At 38.0% G+C, this 26,405-nt stretch overlaps 1 protein-coding gene across 1 annotated transcript; it reads left to right on the plus strand.

Moving 5' to 3' along the window:
* Positions 1–25,195, plus strand: LOC124556825 (cystinosin homolog). Its single transcript, XM_047130839.1, has 11 exons — positions 1–91; positions 893–979; positions 1,061–1,151; positions 3,009–3,188; positions 5,124–5,264; positions 6,384–6,483; positions 7,966–8,085; positions 10,256–10,426; positions 17,505–17,622; positions 17,764–17,866; positions 23,667–25,195. Exons 2-11 carry the CDS (start codon positions 925–927, stop codon positions 23,707–23,709), a joined length of 1,122 nt encoding a protein of 373 aa, XP_046986795.1. The 5' UTR covers positions 1–91; positions 893–924; the 3' UTR covers positions 23,710–25,195.
* Positions 25,196–26,405: the final 1,210 nt, after the last annotated feature.

A 26,405-nucleotide genomic window follows, 5' to 3' on the forward strand; every position in this document is an offset into this window, starting at 1 on the left:
ACAACTTCGGCAAAGAGAAAACAGGAGGTGGGTGTTCAAATAGTAGCTGCACCAAACAAACGTAGTCAGACTCATGAGGCGCTTGTGGCAAGTGAGTGAGTTTGTCGACAGTTCAGCAACAGCACTTTCTTGTTAATGTTTAGTACATTTGCAAAGTAAAATAACATTCACAGAACAGTGCATATAATATGAGTGTAGTAAGCGTTAAGCATCGTGTGTTGAAATGAATCAAACGTTAACACGAGAAACGAATGCGTCTCCTATAGCCTACTGTTATTGAATGTTGCAAGATAAAATAATCGAAGTTTTTATTTAGAAGGTGTTTGTAGAGTTGTAATTGTGATAGAATGAAATTCATTCGTGGTCGATGTTATGATGCAACTGTATGTCATGCAGTAAATCAAATGACATTGTTGATTGCGTGTAGAAAACTTACAGACATACTGCTATGGAATTTGACTTTACGCATTTCATGAGGTATTTCTGTATCATAGTCTTCCTGAGTGAATGAGAGTAAGAGAAAAAGAAGGCAAAAAAGGCAGACATTTGTGAATTATGTGTAAAGTAACTGGTACATTAAACCCATCTCGCACAAGTGTACTTCATATTTATTTTTCGTTGATATAGGTATTACTGATTCATTATTTTAGTTCACATTCACTTTCACTACTGGAAGTAAGAGCTTTATGATTATCTGCATGGAGTACTGGCATAAATGTTACTGTTATAAGAATACATTTGCGTTTGAATGAACAGTTCAAAAATTCAGTAACATGTGTGTGTTCTTTGAAACTAAACTTCTCATTTATGACTACATTATTTGCTAATTCCTAAGGAGACATAAATGTAGAGAAGACTCTCTTTACAGATATGGTCTTTCACTGTGTTTTAGGTAGAATCATCACATTTTTTCTGCAGCACCTGATGCAGGCTAAAATGCTGAAAGTGCTTATTCTTCTGCTTGCTGCAGTAGCACCATGTAAGTCATCTTCAGTCTTACTGTTTTATGGAATACATTCATTAATAATCTGGTGAACTGTACACATAATTTTGCTTACAGACGGCTCCTGTACATCATTGGAGCTTCAGTTCACCCCACAAGATCTGACTCTGTTGAAAGGGGCATCTACTAGTATTCTTCTGTCCCTAAAGTGAGTAAATGTACTTTTCAGTCTCGTGTACATCTCTTTCTTAATGTGTTAATGTTTGATGAAGATAAATATAGTTAAATAAGAGATTGCAGGTTTCTTCTGCGAAGAAATGGAAACATTTTAATCAAATTTTGAAAAAAGCAGAGATTAAAGTACATCACAAGCATGATGTTTGTTACTGTAAAATTAAAGAAATTGCTCGTATTGAAGTGGAGCAATTGGTATGTGGAAAGACTAATATGACATAAATGTGGACAGCTTGTACATCGATTATATGAAGGCATCCCACAGTGATATCGGTAATTCTGTATCAAAGGTCACAGCTATGGAACGATATTCACTTCACATTTAGTTACTGTCAGGAATCTGCAAAAAATGATACTGTCACAAATGGCAAAAGAAGAGACCTGAAGCAAAATGGAAATAAGACTAAATTTGACATCCTCCTATTATCTAATATTTTGAATTTAATTTTTCATATTGGTATATTGCATTCCAGTTCCACTGTTTGTGATTACTTGTAATCTGCACAACATACTTTACTAAACTGATAACTTGCTCATGATTGTGTGTTAGTATGGGTCATTTGGATTTTTGTTATTTAGTTCATCTTATAAAAAAAGTGGAGCAATTTAATTTGTATTCAAAATACATCATTCTTTGCAAAATTGGGTGTTCTTGTAAATGTCACTGTGGTTAATTTTGGTGAAGAGTGTTATTTGTGGGTTATAGGAATAATGTATTAGCACCTTCAGTGGAGTTCCATAATATGCAAGAAGAATCCATGTAGACATTAGTTATAGTTTTTGGTAATATTACAATTTTCATGTAAAGTATGTTTTACTCCTTCCTGTTCAGACTCCCTCTTTTGCTGCTCAACTATCACTTACAAGATGTTTATACAATGATATTTGGTAAAATTGCTTATTGCCACCCCCTACCTATTTTGCATATTTCAGTATGGCACAGAAGTAAACATTAGGCTTCACTAACAGTTAATTTGTTCCCACAATGTTTATTTGGCTTTAACATTCATTGGCTTCGCCAACTCGTAATTAGATTGTCACCTTTCAACCTAAGTTAGACCTCAGGCTGCAGTACAAATGAGACAAAAGTGCCATAGAGCTGCACAATATGTTATTTATTTTTGTGCAAGAGATAATTTGGGTTGATGATAAGTAATATTGCTGTGTATATAGCATATCACAATTTTCTTGAAATTTTATTTGATGAAGATGAGGCTGCATTCCATTCTATAATCATGACAACTGGAAAGAAAAAGAAACTAGTAAAATTATAATTACTGAATTTAGTGAAGCTTCAGACATTATTTTGGTGTTCTTGGTAATTTTTTGGACTCAAGTGTGTCTTTACCAGATTTGTTCCAAAATGTCTTTGTTGATACAGAATGGATCAAGTATATGAATTGTGTCTTACATTAGATTAATGTTGGTGAAACTGTCCACTACTTTGTACTCTCACCACTGGATATTTGATACAGAACCAGAAAAAAACATTCTGTATAGACTGGTTTTTGTGCCCAAATGTGAGAACCACTCTTACATATGTCACCTCAGTTTTATATTTGCTTTCTGAAGTAGACAAAATTCTATGCTATATGAAAACATTAACTGACAATAGTTTTGTCAATAAAAAGTTTAGGTTCTCGTCCCCACCTCCCACCATCCTTTCTGTATATCTTTAAAGAACTTTGCTATAATCATATTTCAGTAAGATATTACTTAACACATTTGGCTGCTTTTCTGTTTACTTTTTCTCCAACAGTGTTTAAAAATAATAGATACTTGTATTGCTTTATTGAGATTAACTATTAATGTTTCATTCATATGACTGTAGGAAATCACCTGAAAATGCAACTATTGAAATCTCTGCAGATCATGCAGATCTGGTATACATTTATCCATCCACCATAACTGTTATTGAAGGGAATGTATCTGAGGCATGGACTGTGAATGTGACAGCTGTGGACGTTGGTCGAGCACTTGTTGCAGCAAATACATCTAGCTCATTAATTGAGTGAGTATAACTACCAGTAGAATACTTCTATCTGCCTGTGTGCCGGCTGCGGCGGCCGAGTGGTTCTAGGCGCTTCAGTCCGGAACCGCGCGACTGTGACTGCTACGGTCGCAGGTTCAAATCCTGCCTCGGGCATGGATGTGTGTGATTTCCTTAGATTAGTTAGGTTTAAGTAGTTCCAAGTCTAGGGGACTGCTGACCTCAGATGTTAAGTCCCATAGTGCTCAGAGCCATTTGAACCCTTAACTGCCTGTGTGATGCTGTGAACTTGTGGTACAATGAACTAAAATAGCTGGCTGAATGTAGTTTGATATTTCAGAAATAAAGTTTCATTGTACACTCAGATTAACTCCATGCAGTGTAACACTTTTTCTGTACCATTATATTTGCTTTTTTAGGGTCTTAAATTGTAATCAATTATCCTTAACTTGCCATTGCTTTTTTATGGCCTTTCTTGTCCATGTATAAGATGGAAGGTTATCATACATACATCCATCTGTCTGCATATTATATGAATTGGTTTTTTTTCTTCTCTTCTGAGTGTTGAGTCACACATACTCCTCAGTATGACAATATTATGAAAGGATTGATTACTACCCACCATAAAGAAGAGACGTTGAGTCGCAGACAGGCACTAGAAAGACTACTATACATTAAGCCTTCGGCCAAAAGACCTTCTAAACCAGAAAATTCACACACAAGACCAACGTCTCTGGCTGCTGGGGCCCCATACTTCTTTTGTTTCATCTTTTTTTCACATCATTACGCTTCTTTTGTCCTCTACCATGGATTCATGTTTCTCCTCTCTTTCCTTATCCCTTGCCAGAACCCAGTTCCACATACTGTTTGTGTATTGTTGCCTAGATCATGGAAACCCTCACAAATGAACCTTACCATCAAATTACCCATCTCGGGATGCATGAGGCCCAAACCTCCTTCCTCTCCACCTGTAAAATTCACCAGCTCTGCAGTACCCAATTTCAGCATCCCATCTTTTACAACGAAACTCTTACCCTCCAAGAACTTCAGTAATAGGCACAACGCTACCTCAAAAAATACTCTCCCACCTGTTTGCCTCTTACTCCCTCCTTGGACTACCACTATCCACCAACTCTAAAACAGCCCCCCAATCCTCTCCTCCATCCCCTCATAGCCCACAAACCCTGCCTTGCTGAGCTCCTATATTTATCACACCCTTGGAAATTCCTTTCCATCACCATACACAATCCAGAGTGTAAACATACCCAAAACACAGATTTGAACCTTTCCTCCAAAAGCCTTAGTCCCATAGAGTATCAGTCCTTTCCAAAGGCCTTACCTTTTGCCCTGCTCCCAAATTCAACCACCCAGGACCTTCTCTTCTCCTTCTGGTCCCTCCAGTGGAAACACTCTTTCTAAGCCAACCCTACAAGACTCATCCCAAAGCTAGTGTTAGCGTCTTCGTTGCTCCTTACGTGATCCACCCCCACTTCCCCTGAACAACCCCCTGTTAACATTCCAGAATATCTCTCTCTCTCCCCCCCCCCCCTCCCCCCCTCTCTTCTCCCAACCCTCCTCGCACTGCTATGTTCTGCATTCTTCCATAAACTCATTCACCCAGGACACCCCTTTGTTGCCAATTACAGTGCCCCTAATGAGAGAATCTCTGCTTTCGTGAGCAAACACCTTCAGCCAATCGCCCATAACCTACCAACCTCTATAAATGTTTATAATAACCCCCAAAAACTGTGTTTGTGTCTTATCCTGTGATACTACTAGTAATTAGTAATTTTAAAGGTGGCTGATAATATTAGATCTTTTAATACCTTTGATAGCTTTTCTGCATATTCTTATGCTGTCTAGTACATAATGGAAAATATAAAATCTGTTAGTGCTTACATAAATTGCTCAGTTGTGAATGACGTTGGCCATTTTTTTTTCTCTTTTTTTTCCCAGTGTAACTGAAGCCTTTGTGAGGCTCACTATTCAGCATTCAGATTTCCTTTATCATGCCAGCATTGTTGTTGGATGGGTATATTTTGCAGCTTGGTCGATATCTTTCTATCCACAAATATACATTAATTGGAAGAGGAAGAGGTGAGTCTAATATTCATCACAGTAAAAATTAAGATTGATACCTTAATGAGAACATCGTGTGACTATTGCATAAAATGTTCGAATAAACTGGTGAAGGCTTCTATGGAACCTCCTGCCACTGTCCCTCCCTCCCTCCCTCCCTCCCTCCCTTCCTCTGCTAAATCATTTCGTTGTGTAAGAAGGGTAAGCATTATTAATAAAATATTGTTGCTACTACTGCTGAGCATATTTAAGTGATCTAGAGTTCACTGTACCTCTCTGGTACAATACATTGCATTAAAAATGGCAATTCGTAAACGGAGGCATACTATAATTTCTTGTTGATAACATACTGTGTTGCCTTCCCCTTCAACGTAACAAAAATGGTAGAAAGAAAAGGTTTCTGAGGTTCAATTCCCGCTTTTATGTACCAGGAGCCAAGTGTTGTAGGAAATTCATGAAAACCATTCAGATTGTGAGTTTGAGTTAGTTATGGGAGTTTTGTGATAAGGCATATAAGCCTTTGTAACTGGCCTGACACAGCTTTTTGCTTTTATTGTTGTGTAGTGCTTTGAGACATACAAAATATTTCTAAATGGGAAATGGAAAGCAACAGTAACTACCTTGAGTTAACATTTGTTTCGTAATAGTTTTGATAAGTGGATATGTCTGAAGCACAATGGACATGGGGCGCAGAAAAATAATAAGCTTTGCCAAAGTTCCGTTGGTAGAACCTTTGTCCTTTCCATTTCGAGCTACTTCACTCAGGCACATATTTTCTAGATGTTTAATTAAATTCTGAATTGCAGTATTGCTTCATTTATTTACTTTTATTTATTTATTTTTTATCGAAGTCCAACCCCCCCCTTTTTTTTTTTTTAGTGAAGTCAATATTATTTAATAATTGGCATTGCAACATGTTTTGTGAGTATTCTTTGCTCATTAAGGGCATGTACTGTTCGTCAAGTAGTCTCAGAGACATGGGCAGAGTATAGAACTGCCATTGCCTTCTCATTTGTTATGAATTATTTAATATATGTATTTCTCTTCCATTATTTTGCAAATTGATGTTACATTGTTTACATCTCAAAGTGTAGTGCAGTGTTCGCACCTATTGTAGAGTTTTCCTTTTTTTTCCAGTGTTGTGGGTCTCAATTTTGACTTTCTGTCATTGAACATACTTGGTTTTATTTTATATTCACTTTTCAACTGCGGTCTGTATTGGATTCCTGAGGTGGAGGTAGGCCGTTTCTCATTTCTTTTAATACTTTTGTTCTAAAATAGATCCGTGCTCTTTTTTTTTATGAGAACATATGTCTGTTATGCCTACATTCTCTTAATTCATTTTTCCATATTTTCAATGAAATTACTAAAATAATACAGAAAAGTGCACAGTAAATTATCGAGTGTTCACAGTTGGTGTCATTATTAACCTACTTAATGGTTTCTAGATTACAGAACTGGCATTTGCAGTAACTTATTCAGTTTAATTTTAATTATAGATTAACACGCTGTAATGCTGGTACACCATGACCATCACTTAAGTAGTTTTTAGAAACTGACAATATTAGGAAAAGGTCAAGTTCTACTCACCACAGAGGTGACCCAATTGAGTAGCAGACAGGCACAATGAAAAGACTGTTGCACATTACAGCTTTCAGCCAAATCCTTAAGCATATCTCATGCACACATATCATATCTCTCTCTCTCTCTCTCTCTCTCTCTCTCTCTCTCTCTCTCTCTCTCTCTCTGTGTGTGTGTGTGTGTGTGTGTGTGTGTGTGTGTGTGTGTGTGTGTGTGTGTGTGTGTCCTTTGCTGAAGCAGGCTTTTGGCTGAAAGCTATATGTGTAACAGTTTTTTAAAAAATATTCCAACATGGAATTTAAATACTTTGTTTTCAGGAACACCATAGGGTTAGGATTATATCTATTTTTTAACTAACATTACCTCAAAAAAATGTTCACTCATTATAAGGTGTCGTGCGTTGTTTCCTTCAGATTCTTGTCCATAATTTCAAGCACGTGTTTCCCAAACTGTGAAGCTTTGTAGACACAGAATAATTTTACAGCACATCTCCTTATCATTGTTGAGCAATAATAATATTGTTATCTGCAGCAAATTTCATTGTAGAGTAGAAAATAGTCTGCACATTGCATTTATTTAATTGCAGATTAATACATGCAGCAGCTTGTCATAGTGGGTGGGAGTTTTAGGGAAATATAAATTTAAAATGAGGCTTTAGTATAGTTTGCATACTTCACTGTTCATTGAAGGGAAGAACAGGAAGGAAGACCCACTGAGAACACTAAACTGTGCGGAGTTGGTGACATGTTTCCACCTCTTTAATGTTGTATCATTTTTCACGATAGTAAGACATGTACTACTTATTTTCACGCAAAATGTGTAAACTACAGCATCCAACTGTGCTTTGGTGTCTACTAAGTCATGGTTGTTTGATTAAAGATGCTGGTACAGGCTCATAATTTATTTGAAGTGCTGAGATTCCTTTCTTGCTCACTGCTGTTCATCAGGAATGCATAAAGTAAAAGTGTGTGGACAGTGATACGTTTCACATCAGAGTTTGCTTCAAGTTAGCTGGAATCTTTGACCACATTTAAATAATTGTTATATCTTTTTGTGCTTTTAATAACGGTAAATGTTGTTTCACTAAACTTTTTGCATCGGTATTTGTACTTTACAGTAACCTGTTAAATTTTTCCAGGAGGAATACTTCAAACTTTATCCTAAAGGACTGAATCCTGTACAAGTAAATGACATCGTATTTGCCCTTCACGCATCATTTGCGACTTTCATCACCATAGTTCAGTGCTTCATCTATGAAGTAAGTACTTCACTTCATTACAGTTGACTTTGTCTTGCCATGACATAGCTGAAAAATAATAGTAATGTCAGAAAGGAAATGGAGTTAAATGAAGATAAGCCCCCACCAAGTGTAAGTGTCTGAGATAGGGCCAATAAACTTTACACTGAATTTTTTTCTGTCGGAAGCACAAACTTAACATATTACAAAGGAACAAAATCGAGGAAAAGCGACTGGATAAGATACAAAGCACTTAGTTGGAGAGTTTTTAGATTCAGGTAAGGTTAGACACTGAGGAGAATGACATCAGGTGCTCTTCAGATGCTAACGAACTTCCTAATTTGTGTTGTATATTTTGCCAGAAATTTTTATGTTGTACTTGACATGGGTATTTCGTATATATTCATGTGTGTTAGTTAGAGAGGAATGAAATTGCATAGTTTTTAATATTTTCTAAGAATGTCTAAGGATTTATGTTATCAGTACCAGTATTTAGACTCTGTTTTCAGATGTTATTACCTATGGGGAAGAAAACTGGTACATTTTTCAGAGGAGCAGGAAGTGGCACAAGGACAGAAATAAAGATGCTGTTCTTCACTGTATAAGAAATGTGTATGGTGAAAGCCACCTATTATAATAGATTATGTCTGATGAGTAGTGTGTGTCACAGTGCTAGTGTTGTTTATCATTTTTGTCATTTCTTGCTGCCAGTTTTCCACATTTTGCCATTCAGCCTGTCTCCTTACTAGAAGCCTCTGGTCACTGTTGCCTTAAGGATATGCTCCTTCCATTTTCTAAGTGTCCTCTTTGTTCTCCCATGTACAGACAATTTCCAAATTAATATTTCCAACTGTCACCCACCGCTTCTAGATGACCAAGCCTGAATAGGTGTTTTGTTTTGTTACTTCAGTTATTGTCATGCTGGCTCACGTAATCCCTTATTCTATTGTTCTTTGCATTATTCACCCTTGAAATGCTAACACTTCTTCCCTGAACATGTAATTCAGCGCCAGTAGCCTCTTCCCCTGCCTCTGTCCCTTCATGTCCCATGTCTCTACACAGTGCTTAGCAGTACTCTCTGTATATTTGTTGATGATTTTCTATACCTTCTTGTTGTATTGGTATTCCAAAGAACAGGGTGAAGTTGCGCTATTGCTCTTTCCCACTTCACCTGTTTCATTATTTGTATCAGATGTGCTGTTGCTACTTGATGACAGCACTGTTCACAACTTTTTGAGAATCATATGTTTCCATGCCTTGTTGACATTACCATTTCCAATGTAACTCTCTCTCCTCCAACTCTGTGCACGATTGGTTCTTGGTCTTATTAACACAGTTCATGAAGATAACTGGTTACATGTATATATGGGGAAATAAAAGTTGAAAACAAACTACCAATGAAATATTTCATGCCTCTCATCAGAAATGTCTATTTCAATGAAGTGCTTTAAATTTTTTAATTGCAGCCCCATGACCTCGGACTATATCATCTTCCTAATGTAAGTTCTTGGATATGATATATAAACTGCACACTTTCAAACTTTGTGACTCTGGTCCTCGAATTCATTTTTAAATTACTATTAATACTATTTACACAAACAGAAAAATGTACACACAAATAAGTGTATTTTAAGAGAGTCTCCTCCGCAGAAAAAATATGGAAGTGTAGTTAATGATACCAAAAGAAAGTAATAGAAACACTGAAGATTAGGATTTCATTTTATTCTCCATCAGGGGATGAGGAAGTGTGGAAAATGTGAAAGAGGAAAAGAAAAGTCACTGTGGAAGCAATGTATGTGCCAGGCTAGCTTTGAAACTGCTAGACCTATTCCATTTCCTTTCCTGCGTGACTGAAAGCTTTCTCCATCTTAGCTATTTCTGTCGTACCTCAACTATCATTATTGTTTTGTTTTCTGAATAAATAACAAATGGTCTGTGCTATAGTGGGAGATACTAGTGTTGGGTGAGCAAGTAATTTATAACTAGAGTTTAGTTGAGTTGTATGTCATAACCCAGATGAAGTTATCTGGTTGCATTACGTAAATATTAAGCATAGTACTATACTGTATGATGCTTAATCTTAGAGTGAAGTGATGTCTTCCTATTTCTCTTTTGTTTTATTTTAATGTCCACATTAGTGAAATACATTTCATATAAGTTTCTCATGACAATGTTTTCTCTTCATTCACAGCGAGGTGACCAAACAGTTTCCATCACGGCACGGGTTATACATGGCATATTTGCACTTTTCTTGTTCATAAGTGTAATCCTTGCAGCTACGTTGGTCATTACTTGGCTTGACTTTCTGTATTATTGTTCCTACGTTAAACTGGCTATTACTCTTATAAAATATGTTCCACAGGTGAGTTGTTAAATTTTTCTGGTAATAAACAGAAACTGTGAAAGGCTTCTTTGTAGTGTTTTAAATCAGTGTTAACTTTACTGTGTAGTAGGGATACTTTCTCCTATGGAATGAATGAGTGTGACAGTGAGAGAGGGGTTTGCATTGTTTGTATTTAATATTTTCTTCTGTCTTTTAAGTATTTTAAATATTATTTCTCTACATAACTCTTCTATGGGATATTGTGACAACAGCTATTACTGTATCTTTTATGTAGTACAGATAACACATCAGGTGTATTTACGTGATTCATTCTTGCACAACCAGTTTCCACCCCATCTTCAGGCCCCTGTCTGGTTTTTAGTGATCACGTTGACACTGAGAAATCATATTATACGTTCTGTAGAGGGTCCAAAACATCAGTGTCTGCTAAACTGAAGCTTCTTTCCTCCTATGGTGTGTACGGTGGCAGTACATAAATACAGTTTGTTAATAAAGTCTTTTAATGTGAAACATTATGTACATTTGCACTTTTTTTTTAAAATATGCACACACATACTGATGGTTACAGGGTAGCAGTTTAATTTGCATTTGTTTCTGGTTCATTTTTGGCCAATGTCCACATTTGCTGGGACCAAGTCGACACTCGTTAGTTATTAACACTTTCTCCTCATTCACAACAACTTGTCAGGTCTTACCTGACAACAGATGTACTACCCAGCTTCTTGTCTTTTCTTACTCTATAAGCATGTATTTTCTTCATAAAATAATGATGTAGAACCATGTTGTGGAGGCTTTTCAGTAGTTTTGCATTACGGGATAAGCTTGAAAGCAACCATAAAAAGTGGACCTCTTGAATGAGACACTTGATAGTTTTTATGTGAATCTGTTTCTCAGATTTGTACTGATTTTTGTAGAGGAATTATGTAGGTTGTAGGAACTTCATAGTATTAGAATGCTAAATATATTTGGTACTCTACAATAAATTGGTATCAGAAATGCGGGCTGTGTCATTATTGAAAATCATAGTATCTTGCCCTATTATTAATGCTACATACCACCAGAGGCTACAATAATCTAAAAATGAAGGAAAGTGCCGTTTATTTGTTGTGGCGCCTGAGGAGGCTCACAGTTTGTGTGCGGCGGACATTGGACCCTGAGCTATTGCGGCCCATTCTTCCTTCCTGGCTGCATTTCATTCCTCCTGCCCCTCCCTCCCCTGTCCCCACTCCTTCCCTTCTGCCCCACCCTTCCCTCCGAGAAATATTGGGAAAAAATGGCATTTTTTTTTTTTTTATTTTCATCTGGGAGAAATCCAGGAAAAAGTCAGGAATTTTTTTACAATTCAGAGATTTTTCATAGTTGTAATTTTAAGTTAAATTTTTACTTACCATAAAGAAGACATGTCGAGTTGCAGATGGGCAAAAGGGGAATTTTACTTTAGCTTGCTACTGCAGATTAAAACTGCAGCAATAGAACATAAAAAAGAAAATAACACCAAAATGAAACTTCAGTCACAGGGAAAATGTACCATTTACAACCGCAAAACACAGTTGACTGCAAAATCTGTCGAAGCCTGTGCAGTACTTTGTAACAACAAACTGCTTTCAATGCATCTTTCTTTTGGGCTTTGTTTCGATGAGCGTGACATCGCAACTGTTTGTTTGTAGTAGGTTGTGGGGAAAATAATGTGAATGGTGGTTTGAGAAGAGTTACTTTCCAAGTAAGTTTCCTTTTTTGCAAGTTCAGTTGTGTTATATGTGAGAATGTGTGATAAATTTCTTAAATCATAGAGCGTTAGACTCTCATTCAAAACTTAACACTTAGGATCAGCTACTCAAAAAAATTTCAGCCAGAAGACCAGCCATTTCTGCCATTATTTAAAATTTCAGTGGCACATTTGTGTTTGATATATCTTAAATGCTAACACAAGCTAAAAAAGACTAAGTTTCAAGATTGGTTTCTCATATTTATTTTGGTTCTTTTATAGATTACAAATTGTGCAATAATGATGGCAAAAAAATATAGTTAAACTAAACTCTGTCCAAACAGGCCTCAGAAGGCCCAACGGTACTGACCGATCACTGTGTCATCCTTGACCTGTTGGTGTCGCCAGATGTGGATATGGAGGGGCATGTAGTCAGCATACGACTCTCCTGGCTGTTGTCAGTTTGCGAGACTGGAGCCGCTACTTCTCAATCAAGTAGCTCCTCAGTTTGCCTCAAAGTGTTAAGTGCACCCTGCTTGCCAACAGCACTTGGCAGACCCCCTATCCAAATGCTAACCAAGCTCGACAGCTTCGGTGGTCTGACAGAGACTGGTGTTACCAATGCAGCAAGGCGATTAACAGAAAGTATAATTATCCTTTAAAAAATTGATTAGAAGTGAGTACTTAAGCAGTTTCACTTGACGTTTCTATTGGAAAGTCAAATTGCTCAATGGAACATGTACTAAGCCAGGTAACCCAAGAGATATTTGGTGCGCAGCAGCTGAAATTTATAAATTCAGCTGCTGCAATTTAAGCTGTACTCTTAGGATCTTGCGTAACCACACCCTCGGAAAAAAGAAACGGTAAAAACTTTTTGACGACCAGTATTATATGTGAAAGCTGAACTTTTCTTGTACCTATACTGTAGGTAACCATATATTAATTTAAAGCATAAACTTTTCTTGTTTGTGCATTCACACTACTTAACAGTGATGTTGGTATTGCCTGACTACATCACGTGTCCTATGCTCTGAATATCTGCCTGCATTTGGTGGCAAGATCACATGACGTAAGCTGTGATTGGCTGACAAAAGTGTGTTGCAATCTCGATTTCGGTCCTTCGGAAGCTACTATGCTGCATTTCATGAAATTCTAGTTCATATTTATGAAAATATGTAGTGTAAATGCCCCCGCGCCAAAGATCTTTCCAAAACACATTGTTTTTTTTTTTCTGGGTTTGAACAGCTGCTCATTTGGGATGATGTCCATAGCCAAACCATCTCATTGAACACCCAGCTGCAAGCTGCTGCAGTCAACATTTTCCTTCCTAGTTTCACCTTTTCTCTTTGTAACGTCTTCATCCCTTTGCTGTTTGCTGTCAACAGGGCAGACTTATTTCAGCTTATTGGTCAGCTCCCTTACTTTTTTGCTTCTCAGCGACTTAAACACATACAATCCCTTTTGGGGCCCTTCGAGAACCTGTCTGAGAAGTTACCTTTTGTCTGACCTCAACCAACTCAGCCTCATCTGTCTTAAGACTGGAGCACTCGCATTTCTTTTGGACTCCATTCACACCTATCCCCATTTGGACCTATTGTTCTGCACTGCTCAATTTGCCCATTGTCTCGAGTGGTCTGTTCTTTGACACGTACTCGAATGAGCATTTCCTGTGCACTATTTGTTTGCTGACTCCCCACCTGCATGCAAACGCAATTGGCAGCTCCCTAAGGCTGATTGGAGACTTTAATCCTCCCTGTTGCCCTTTAACAAACATTCCCCAGTTGTGATGGCCACGTAGAGTACATTATGAACATCATCTTTTCACCTGCGGAATGTTCCATACCTCACATCTCTTCTTTACTGTGCCATGTCCAGTCCCCTGGTGGGCTGAGACGTGCAGTGACATAATTCGCACACGGAGATGTGCTCTCCATGTTTGTAACAGTCATCCTACGATGGTGAACTGTATTGGTTATAAACAGTTAGGTTCACATTGTTGCCCATTCTTTGGTGGTAGCAAACAAGCTAGCTGGATTTTATTTGTTAAGTCTTTCAACAGTTTCACTCCCTCTTCTGTTATGTGGGGGCAACCTCTTTTGGTTCTATGGGCCCAGGGTTTGTTCCCTAATACACGTCCTGTGACAGTAGCAGATGATGTTGTTATGGATCCTGTTGCTATCTCCAACACCTTGGGCCACTATTTTGTGGGGATTTGGAGCTCCACCCATTATCACCCTGTCTTTATCCCTCAGAAATGAGTGGAGGTCACTTGGGTAGTATCCTTGTCCTCTTAGGATCATGACTACTACAATTCCACTTTTACTATGAGGTAGCTTGACTGTGCTCTCACCTCATCCTGATCTGCTGCCCCAGGGCTGGATGATGTTTTTACATTCAGATGTTGCAGCACCTTTCTCTTGTGGGCACACACTTTCTCCTTCATATGTACAATCACATTTGGGCAGATGGCTCATTTCCCAGATACTAGCATGAAGAGTGTGTCATACCAGTTAGGCAAACAACTTCCATCTAGCTACTGTCCCATTTCTCTCACCAAGTGTGTTTACAAGGTAATGGAATGTATGATTCATGGCCAGCTGGTATAGTGGCTCGAGTTTCGAACCACTGCAAAATGTTATTTTTGCGCACACCGTTATGCTGTTCACCATCTCATCACTTTTCAACCCGTACCATGAATGGTTTTTTGCGGAACTACCAGACTGTGGCTATCTTTTTGATTTGGAGAAAGCCTGAGAGACCTGCTGGAGGACTGGTATCCTCCATACTTTCGACACATGGGGCTTGAGACACTACCTGCCCCATTTCCTCCAAGAATTTTTAAAAGATGAAGTTTCCAATGTACGTGTGGGTTCAGCCTTGTTGGTCACCTTTATCCAGGAGAACGGGGTGCCTCAAGGCTCTGTCCTCTTCGCTATAACCGTTAACCCTATTACAGACTGTCTCCCACCCCTTTTTGTCGATGACTTTGAGATCTATTGCAGTTCTCCACGAATTTGTCTCCTTGAGCAGCATCTTCAGCGATGCCTCGAATTCCTGGGGCTCATGATTGATAGGAAACTTTCTTGGTTCTCCCACATGTCTTACCTGACCACATGCTGTATGCGGTCCCTCAGTGTACTGCGTGTCCTAAGCAGTAATTCCTGAGAAACAGATTGGGCCACCCTCCTCCATTGATACAAATCCCGTTGAAACTAGAATATGGGTGTTTCATTTATTCCTTTGCACACCCATCCAGCATAGGCTGTCTTAACGCAATCCCTCATCCTGGAATACAGTTGGCCACTGGTGCTTTTAAACTAGCTCCGCTGAGTCCTCTGCATAAGCTGCCGAGCTACCACTGTCATACTGATGTGATGTCCTCCTCAATGGATATGCATTTCGTTTGTCTTCCATGCCCGACCACCCATTCTGTGCCCCCTGTTTTGACGTCTCCCTTGAACGCCAATACGGGGTGCGACCTCCTCCTGTTACATCCTGGAAGTTCACTTTCGGCAACTGCTCCGGCAACTTAACTTCACGCTACCTGCCATGTTCCTGATGGGTGTGAACCCTTCGCTGCCTTGGCTTTGTGTGGTGGCCCACGTTCATCTTGTACTTCATTCACTTTCCAAGGAAACTACTCAGGATTGGATCTATTGCTGTAAGTTTGTCAACCTTAGCATACAACTTAGTGCTAACTCTTTCATGGGCACTGAATGGCTCTAAGACCGACTGTGTGTTGGCACCGACCATTTTCGGTATCACCTTCCAGAACTCTGCGAGATTTCTTTACAGCAGAGCTCTTTGCTCTCTACCAGATCACGGGGTACATTTTGTGACACAGGGTTTTTAATTATCATATGCTCTGATTCTCTCGGGGGCTTTTAGAGCCTCCTTGTGCTGTACACAGTCCGTCCCTTAGTTGAATGAGTCAAAGAAAGCGTCCACTTGCTGTCTGTTTAGGAAGCCATTGTGATGTTCATGTGGGTTCCTGGTCACGTCAGTCTGGTGGGGAAATGAGGCTGCTGCTGCTGCTGCCAAGGCTGCAGTCCTCCTATCTCGGTCTGCTAGCTCTTCCATTCCTTTGGATGATAACTGTGTTGCCATCTGTCAGCAGATGGTGTCACTTTGACATCACCACTGGTCTTCTCTTCACAGGAATTAAACCTCTCCCAATGGCTTGGACAATGTCTTCTTGGCCCTCTCATTGCAAGAAGATAATTTTATCTAGGTTGTGTATTGGGCACTGTCATTTTAGCCATTGCCGTATGTTACGTGGTGATATCCGACCACTTTGGGCTCATTGTCATAAACTTTTGACGGTTCGCCATTTCCTGACCCAATGCCCATTTTGTAACCGCTTACAATCCAATGTGTTTACTATTTGAATTATCTGCCATTTTAGTGAACCGTGCATGGGCTGTTGATCACATTCTACTTTGTATCCGTTGTAGCAATATGGTGAAGGACATTTAATCTTTGATTTGGGACCTCCACTGTCTGTACGGTGTATTTTGTAAACCTTTCTCCATGGGGAATTCCTTGCTTTAAGCTCTTTTTCCCTTTCATTGATTGGGCTTAATATATAGTCACTTTAAACTTCTTTTACTTATTGGTGTTTAAGGTTATGACATTGGCACTTATGACCTGAGTTGTTCTTGTGCCGAAAAAATAAATAAATAAAGTGGCATGTTGTCTCACCCTCTTTCCTACATTTTTGTGTGGACTTTAATGCCGTTTTGTTTCCCCTTTTCTTGTGTTGCCTTTCTCTGGTGTTGTCCCCGTTGTTGTGCTCACGGTATGGCATGGGGATTGAGAAGAATCGGTGGCTGTGCTGGTGCCCCAAAACATGTCCCTGACATTCCTTTTACCTCTTTATTTGCCCATTTTCCCACTGCCTAGCTGGACTGTACTGTTTGTGTTGTTCCTCCGTGCTTTTTGCCACCTTAGCTCATGGGACCGATGACTTTGCTGTTTGGTCCCCTCCCCCGACCAACTAATATTTGTTGTGGGTCCATTATGGACTGTAGTGTGGTTATATTTCATTCTCCTCACTATCAGTGGGTTCTGGTGGCTGAATACACACACCCTGACACTCTGATGAAGTGTAATTCTTGTGTAAATAAATATTCCAAGAAAGATTAAGCTTGATGACTTTTTTGTGTTGTTCTACTCTGAAACTGCCAGCAGATTGAATTAAAACTGTTAAGAGTGAGCTATTCTTTACTGCGCACTAATCACCAATGTGCTTCAATTTTTAGCCATTTAAAACTACTTTTATATGACAGTAATTCAGTATGTACTTTGTGTATAAAATAAATTTGATTCTTTTTTCATGATACTGAATAAATTAAAAGTTGGTTACGTACATAATGGAAAATCTCTTTATAGGCTTACATGAACTACAAACGCAAGAGCACAGTGGGGTGGAGCATTGGAAACATCTTGCTGGATTTCACTGGAGGAATGCTGAGCATGCTGCAAATGATTTTTAATGCCTACAACTACAGTAAATATGTTATTTATTTGTTGTATAAGCATTACTATGCACCATGCTGTACTTTAAAATAAGTCATACCTTTCTCCTTGAATTTTAGTTTGTTCTGATTATATCAAAGCATTGTCAGTAAAATATTTTTTTAATTTCCAGATGACTGGAATTCGATATTTGGAGATCCTACAAAATTTGGGCTGGGTCTTTTCTCCGTGATATTTGATATTTTCTTCATGATACAGCACTATGTGCTTTACCGGTAAGTGTAATTAGCATCTGCAACAAAACTGTATGGGAGGGGGTGTCAAAGGTGTGTGTGGCCGGTTGGGTGGGAGGGGGGGAGGGGGGGGGAAGAGAAAGATAGGTAGGCAATTCAACTTCCCCACTGAATGTCTGGTAGTGTAAGCTTAATTTTCTGATATTTAAGTTCAGTTTTATTTGGAAAAAGTACTACACTACCTTCAGAACAGTGCATTGCTAGGTGTTTTTTTCCTCCTCCTCCTCCTCTCTCTCTCTCTCTCTCTCTCTCTCTCTCTCTCTCTCTCTCTCTCTCTCCATTGTGAGTTTGGTTGTATATTAGGCATTCCAATATGTTTTGAACATAATTTCTCTTGACTTCAGTTTGAATTCATGTTACTTGTTACATATTATAATGAAAGATAGATTAATTTGATTCTGAAAGTGTGCTTACCAAACTACCAGCCTTTGGCATCATCAATCTTTATCTTGGTTAGTATTGCACATCGTAAGAATGCTAAAAGTTCCTGGAGGAAAAAAAGTTGTATTGTCTTCCTTTATCCTGGAAGAAAACATTTTTCATGCAAATAAAATAAAATTTTTGTCTACAGCGAGAGGATACATTGCCCATTAAACTGGTTAATAAATTTATTCAATAAATATAGGGTCATCTTGCTATCGCATATTAAGCTATCACTGCATAGTTCAACATTTTTACATTGTTCAATAGCTTAATACAGGGGTTTTCCCATATTTATGGATGAAGGTTTGGCTATTGGGGTCCCAAGCAGGTGTATTTTGAAGAATTCAGGAAGCTAGGGCTGGGCAAACTATATTGTTTCATCTAGCTCGAAATTTCCCAGTACGCTGCAGCACTCAATGCAGTATGGGCCTTGCTCGAATTATCACGACATTTCCCTCGCACAGCACTAACACATGGAATATGCAAGAAACTGTGAACTAGCCACTACACCACTCTACTGTTCTGATTACAATTTGATAATTTTGTTAAACACAGAAGAAAAGAAAAATAAGTTTTCATACTTGTACTATTATGGATACTGTATACAAATGTTTATGGTGCTTTTTAAGTAAAGCTAACATTCAAAGCTGAAAATGCTGCCCTTAAAAAAAAGTTGATTTTGAACCCATGCCAATATTTGGTTTCTTTAGGAGTGTGTGAGATTGTTTGCCAAGTGGATTGCAAATGGGAATTTTGGTTACTGTTCACATATTAGAATATCAGGTAAAAATGTCACCAGCTTTTAATCATGTGGTAATATTCAGATGAAACAGAAAAGAAAATTATTCCAGTATTAAATGCCTAATAAGTAAAATAAATTCTATTGAAGTGACTGTAATAGTTACCATGAGAATAAATTATGATGGCAGGACCTTTTGTGGAGATAGCTCCAACAGGTATCACTAGATCATGGGACAAATGAAAGTTTGAGAATTGGACTGAATCGTGATTGCACTCTTTTAGTTATGAATTAGTTGCTGTTATTACATAACTATGATGAGTGCGGGAGGGTGGGTGGGGGAGTGGTGGCGTGTGGGCAGCAGATTTTGTCATCCTGCCAACATTGGGAATCTGTACCACATACTTTCGCTTTTTATGAACATCTATTACATTTAAACTGCAGTTAGCCTGACTCCATTTGTACTTTGAAATTGGACAAATACTCGACAATGGTAGACATTTCTACAGGAGACAGTAGAATTCTGGATAAGGGCCAATGGTGTACTTGAATGTTTCCTACAGTCATGTTTTTGATGCTCACTGTGAGGTATGTTGGGTACAGAAGGGGATGTATCAGCTGCTGGTTCTAACAGCCAATGAGAGAGTGGCAGGCAGACATTGCGTTTAGAAGCAAGAGAAATTGTTACATTCTCACATTAGTATAAAAGTGAAGTCCATTGTGTACACTATTCAGGAACAAATAATGCTATGTTGTCAGGTCTCTGTCTATAATCATAACCACAACCTCAGAAATCACAACATTAAGAAGAAACAACCAAATCTTTGTAACTACAAAGATACAAATTTTGTAGCTGTGCTGTTAGGATAATGATGGTTATTCAAAATAGTGATAATGTGGATGACAGCCTTAGTAAGCTAAAAGGTAGTGAAGATCAAAATTAATGTAAATTATTTGTTTTTGTTTATTTTATTTCCCCATGTGTTATCATAATGTAGACAGTCCTTAAATGGCATAACTTTAAAATAGGTGTAATAATGTTAACTTTTTAGGCAGATACTTTGTTTTATTGACAGTCTGTAATTTTGATTAGTCAGAATATGTTAAAAAAGGTGCGTCTTTTATAATTAAGAAAATAGGTTGTCTTGCATTAAGGATCATACTAAACTTGGGTAAATGTGTTACATTTGTAATGTAATCATTTGTTTGCAGTGATGTAACGCTGAATGGTGTAAATGAGCTGTTGACAAATGTTCTAGGATTAGGTTTACATGAATTGTTCCATGTAAAAGCTGATAATCATTATCTATTTTAATTTGTCTGTGAAAATATTTTGGCATTGCTATCACACATTGATCGCGAAATATTCATATTTTCTTCGATGATCTGTCAAATAATTTGTCAGCCATCACACATAATTCTTTAATATTTAATTTGGAGATTTATATTGATGGTATTTGTTAAGCGGTTTGTATTATAGCCCATGTCTGTTACATATTCCGTCTATGGCAGGCCAGCTTGGAAAAAGTTCTTGAGTTGTGTTATTCCAGGCCACTTGCAGATGTTGTGCTGAACTTAACTGATTTGTGCACTATTGCACACGAAACCATCAGACATGTTGGGAAAAAGACGATCTGTTTTTTATTACCAGTGCATGTGACGCATCATGCAGTGAACACCGAGACCTTGCTTGATATACCAAAGAAATAAAACTGTTATCTGCTATGGTGATTCTGATGACGGTGCCTTCTGCCTAGCTCACTCTAATAAAACACACACATTCCATCTGGAAAAGTGAAGAGTTGCTCAATCCTCTAGACACTTGATATTTCAAATGTGCTACAGCGCATTACGGTTGCAACATGTTGTCACTGCTCGTCCTGTTTTCTAAAGCTGATTGTTTGCACATAGTTTGCATATAGTAAGACACACTACTCTGGCAATTCTAAGAAAATTGCAAGAGAAGTTTTACACGTCTATTATGTATGTGTATGAAAGTGAAAGTGCCTGCTATATGAAGTCATTGTGGTCAAGCAGTAAGTGTTAGAGCTATGCAAGGAGGGTCGTGGACGAGGTGATGTTCAGATACCGCTAACACTTATTTTTTAACCTAGATCTTTTTCACCAATGGTTACATTATTTAATTTATGACATTTTTATAATGAAGTTGTAGTGAATTTCATATGTTACTTGATATTTACTATTTGTAATTAAATTTTCAAGGATGAGGGACAGTCTTGGCAAGCCGAAGTCGAAACTCAGTAAATAATTATGTGAAGTTATTCACAATCGTTAATATGGTAAGTCACAATGTACCAGGCCTTAAGAGTAATGTACAATTACTCATCAGATGTGCTCTCAACAGCACATGTTGCAGGATGGTACCTCTCATCCAGACATGGAAAACATAAATTGAAACTTGATGCAAATACATGTTTTTTTTTTTGCATTACATGACCTCTTAAATGTCATATAAATTAAATAATATGACCACTGATGGAAAAAAATAGATTAATAATTTAGTCTTAGTGGGAGTTCAGCTGTCACCTTATACATATTTGTCTACAAAGCTGGAACACTATATCACTTGACCACCATGAACTCTTGATGTCCAGCACCTGCACACAGATACATAAGCCACAGTATAAAAACGGAAAACTTCTCTTGTGATTTTCTCAGCATTGGCTGTGTAGTGCACCTTACTACTTGCACATTATGTTAATTGCCTACTAAAGATGTAAAGAGTTTGAAGTAAAATCTGTGATCCCAATGTCGTGACCTCCCTTGTTAGTAATTCAGTTGTGCAGATAGGTGTAAATCAGTTTAAATTTACTTTCATCTCCTGGCATACTAAAATGTGATCACTGGGTTCTGTATTTATGGTAGCATTAATACACTACTGACCATTAAAATTGCTACACCACGAAGATGACGTGTTATAGTCGCGAAATTTAAGTGACAGGAAGAAGATGCTGTGATATGCAAATCATTAGCTTTTCAGAGCATTCACACAAGGTTGGCGCTGGTGGCAACACCTACAACGTGCTGACATGAGGAAAGTTTCCAACCGATTTCTTATACACAAACAGCAGTTGACCCGCGTTGCCTGGTGAAACGTTGTTGTGATGCGTCGTGTGAGGAGGAGAAATGCGTACCATCACGTTTCCGACTTTGATAAAGGTCGGATTGTAGCCTATCGCGATTCCGGTTTATCGTATCGCGACATTGCTGCTCGCGTTGGTCAAGATCCAATGACTGTCAGCAGAATATGGAATCGGTGGGTTCAGGAAGGTATTATGGAATGCCGTGCTAGATCCCAACCGCCTCGTATCACTAGCAGTCGAGATGACAGGTATCTTATCCACATGGCTGTAATGGATCGTGCAGCCACGTCTCGATACCTAAGTCAACAGATGGGGACGTTTGCAAGACATCAATCATCTGCACGAACAGTTTGACGACATTTGCAGCAGTATGGACTATTAGCTCGGAGACCGTGGCTGCAGTTACCCTTGATGCTACATCACAGACAAGAGAGCCTGCGATGGTGTACTGAACGATGAACCTGGGTGCACAAATGGCAAAACGCAATTTTTTCAGATGAATCCAGGTTCTGTTTACAGCATCATGATGGTTGCATCTGTGTTTGGTGACATGGTGAACGCACATTAGAAGCGTGTATTCGTCATCGCCGTATTGGCGTATCACCCGGCGTGATGGTATGGGGTGCCACTGGTTACATGTTTGTCACCTCTTGAAGCTCTTATCAAGGCGTTATTACGGCCAGAGGTGGTTGTTTTGGGTACTGATTTCTCAGGATCTATGCACCCAAATTGTGTGAAAATATAATCGCATGCCATTCCTAGTATAATATATTTGTCCAATGAATACCCGTTTATCATCTGCATTTCTTCTTGGTGTAGCAATTTTAATGGCCAGTAGTGTATTTATGGAATATTCTTTCTGTACATAAACATATTTAAAAACTTGAGTACGCGCCCCCCCCCCCCCCCCCCCCCCCCCACATTTGCTTTAGTATGATGTTGGAGTGAGGAAGGAAGGTAAGTAATATTAGGATAAAACTCCCATTGATGACAAGGTAAAGTCTGAACACAAGTTGCATAGGACAAGGATAGCAAAGTAAATTGGCAGTATTCTTTGCAAAGTAGAGGATGTAATATTCGTCTCATTTGATTTAGACACTGTGCAGAACATAAATGTAAATGACTGGGTGGAGAGTCTGAACCATTGTGCAGCTAAACATGAGTCCAACAACTTAGTCAGTGCCACCTTACTCAGTAAGAGACCTGTAGCATCAGAGTATTTTGTTCAAAAGATATGGGACTGATTGTGCAAAACACTCATGTTTAACACATTGACTGCCAAGAGGTTGCCGGTGGCCACAGCAAGGGCCTTGCACTGTGTGCCCACTAGACTGGCAGTGAAATGGCCATCACTACAGGAGTGGCAGTTGATATGTTAAAGATTGAAGACTTGGTGGTACATAAAATTTCTTGACATGTTTGAGAATTATTTTGTTAGTTTTTTTAATAATTTATCTTACTGTTATATACAGTATATATTAATTTGTCTTACCACTTCTCTGAATTTTGATTTCAGTGATCGAAAGCAGACATCAGAAAGTATTAAAGAGCCTATATAACATGACACCAGTTTTATGTTCCCTGTGGTTTTAATTCTATTATCGCATTATTTCTTCTGCTGCTTAGTGTTACATATTCATGACCGACTGAAACAGTAATGGTATGGCAGAGTATACGGTATAAGAAGAGAGATAATCTTGCCTTATCGAACACCATATTTGTATTTATTGAATTTTATGGTAATGTGCAAGGTGGAGGAAATGCATTTTTGAAAATGTACGAATGTCACCTATTAAGTACCTTCTACTGTGTGTAAAGAAAAACAAAAAGTATTATGACTAGTGATGTAAAGTTACCTTGAGGACCAACTTTATAGCCATATATTATAAAAACCTAATTCTTGAGTTTGATACTTGTTTCTCTGATTCAAATTTTAGTCAGTATTGTTGGTGGCAGGTTGAATCTGCTGAAGGATATTTTTCAGTATGTGCCATGCCCACCAAGTTTTGCAGTGCCGTGGCATGCAAATGAAATTGGCAGAAACTGATGAATCCTGTTCAAGTTGTCATGTTTTATCTTATTGTGAGATATTTAACAAAAAATACATGAATGATGAAGTGTGTGTAGCCACTTTCAAATGAAAGCACAAGGAGAAACAGAAAGAAACAATATACACTCCAAATCTCCTCAATCCCTGATGTGCATTGGTTTCTGTTTTACTTCCATTACTATTAAATATTTATGTTTTAAAATTGTGTGTGTGTGTGTGTGTGTGTGTGTGTGTGTGTGTGTGTGTGTGTGTGTGTGTGTGTCTGTTTTATTTATTAGACAAATGTAAAATATGAGTAAATTTGATATTATCTATAATTGTTACAGTATTAAATTCTGTTAGTAATATAAGATGTCAAAGGATCCAAATTATGTGAACATGATTAAAGTTAAAAGGGTATTATTATTGTGCACTGTGGCCATTCCTACTCCACTGTCACTGTACTAAATTTCCTAGTGTCATGGTTGTAACTGACTTGTACTCTGTAGCCCAGCAAATTTTTTAATTTTTGAAATGCATAGCCATGTAAAACTCATCTCTTACCATTGTGCCCCTGCTAACATCTCATTGTTTTAAAGGAACTGACTTTGTAAAATGAATGAAAGAGCAGTGTGATGTACCATGTTACTAGTTGGATTCTTGATGAGAAGATCAAGACTGGTATTACAAAGGCTGGCCTATTGCACTGGCTATTGTAGTCTTTCTGATTAGCTCAGTCTCCCCCCCCCCCCTTTTTATCAGATCTGGTTTTCACAATCTTTGTGGAGGGGGGGAAAGTAGAACTGATAATGTGCTCAGATTTCTATGAGGGAGGTTGGAAACAGATGGTTTGAAACATGGTTGAATGAGTGACTGAATTCAGTCTTTTGTAATGGAATAACTTTCAGTGTTACAAAATTTTTTGTAATAAAATGTTACCACTGACATTAATATTTGTCACAAGGTGATGTTGAAAGAAGTATTATTTTGTGAATAAATGTCAATTTTTATGAAAATTTATTGTCTAGTACTGGTCTTGCAGATGGATCAAACTACTATTTCTGTTAAATTAAATATTTGTGTTTCCTTGTTGCCTGTAGCTGCTTTACAATTATTGAGGGTATTTTAATTCCATGTTTGCAACTACAAGAAAAATGCATGTTTTTTTACACCAAATGCATTTGTGCAGTTAAGACATTTCACGTGGAAACACAAAAATTCATTATGACGTACGGAATTCTGTAAGGCAATTCAGAATGAATTGCCTAGAAATCTTCAGAGTGAATGTTTGTAGGAGAATGCGTACTAGTCAGTAATACTTGAAATAAGCCAACATATTACACATTAGCAGCAGACTTTTTGTATAAAGAGGTCTGCAAGAGCATCAGCCAAGATGTTTTAAGATGGAGTGTAGTGGAGAAAAGCTGTAGAAGACGGTGCAATAAAATGAACAAGAAAAAGATGTTAGGAATTCCATGACTAAAATAACTAGCTACAGAATGTGTTTTTCATAATACAATGCTGTGAACTGCAGATGACATGCTTTCTTTGATTACATCTTTCAAATAATCTGGCTGTTCTGTTTTAATTAACTTTAAACGAAATTGTAAGCTAACCAGCAAGGTAAAATCTGACCGAAAGCAGGAAAGGTCATGGTTGACAAAATTGTTGTATCACAGGTTGAGATCATTGTGAGAAAGTTCCATTCTGTAAGTTATCCATTTTGTTTTATATAGTTCAGTTGCACATTTTTTTTCTTAAACATTTATCATCAATATACCTTGCAAAAAACTATTAAATAAAGGAAGATTTTTTTTTTCCGTGTTCTATTTACTTACGGGCAAAATTTGTGCATGGCGGCATAACTGTTTGCAATGTATCCTATGAGCCAATGGTGATTGCGGAGTAGTCTAATTGGTTGTGTTACGAGAAATGAATTTTTACAGTTATCACTCTTTGAAATCAGCCCTATAGTTAAAATGTGGGTGCTGACATTTTGAGCCGCAGTCCATAATTCCTCATCCTCAGAAGTGCAATGTGTTATTGTAATTAATGTTGAGGTATTCATGTGATGGGTCCAACCTCTAATAACTTTCATTTACAAGCTTTCTGCATTACAGTCCCTGTGATCATGTGTCTTGAAGAATTTTTTAAAAATCTGCGGTCATTTTATTTTGAAAATATATTCCAGAACTGAAACACTATTTTGTTAATATTTTTTAAAAC

This window comes from Schistocerca americana, chromosome X (assembly GCF_021461395.2).
Source record: "Schistocerca americana isolate TAMUIC-IGC-003095 chromosome X, iqSchAmer2.1, whole genome shotgun sequence".
In the NCBI taxonomy this organism is placed as follows: domain Eukaryota; kingdom Metazoa; phylum Arthropoda; class Insecta; order Orthoptera; family Acrididae; genus Schistocerca; species Schistocerca americana.

What these genes read in the sequence shown, in the direction of transcription:
- LOC124556825 (XM_047130839.1), top strand. Translation starts at nt 925, where the DNA reads ATGCAGGCTAAAATGCTGAAAGTGCTTATTCTTCTGCTTGCTGCAGTA. An exon ending in ATTAATTGGAAGAGGAAGAG is followed by an intron (nt 5,265 to 6,383) that starts GTGAGTCTAATA and finishes TTTTTTTTCCAG; the next exon opens with TGTTGTGGGTCTCAATTTTG. An exon ending in TTTTAATGCCTACAACTACA is followed by an intron (nt 17,623 to 17,763) that starts GTAAATATGTTA and finishes TTTAATTTCCAG; the next exon opens with ATGACTGGAATTCGATATTT.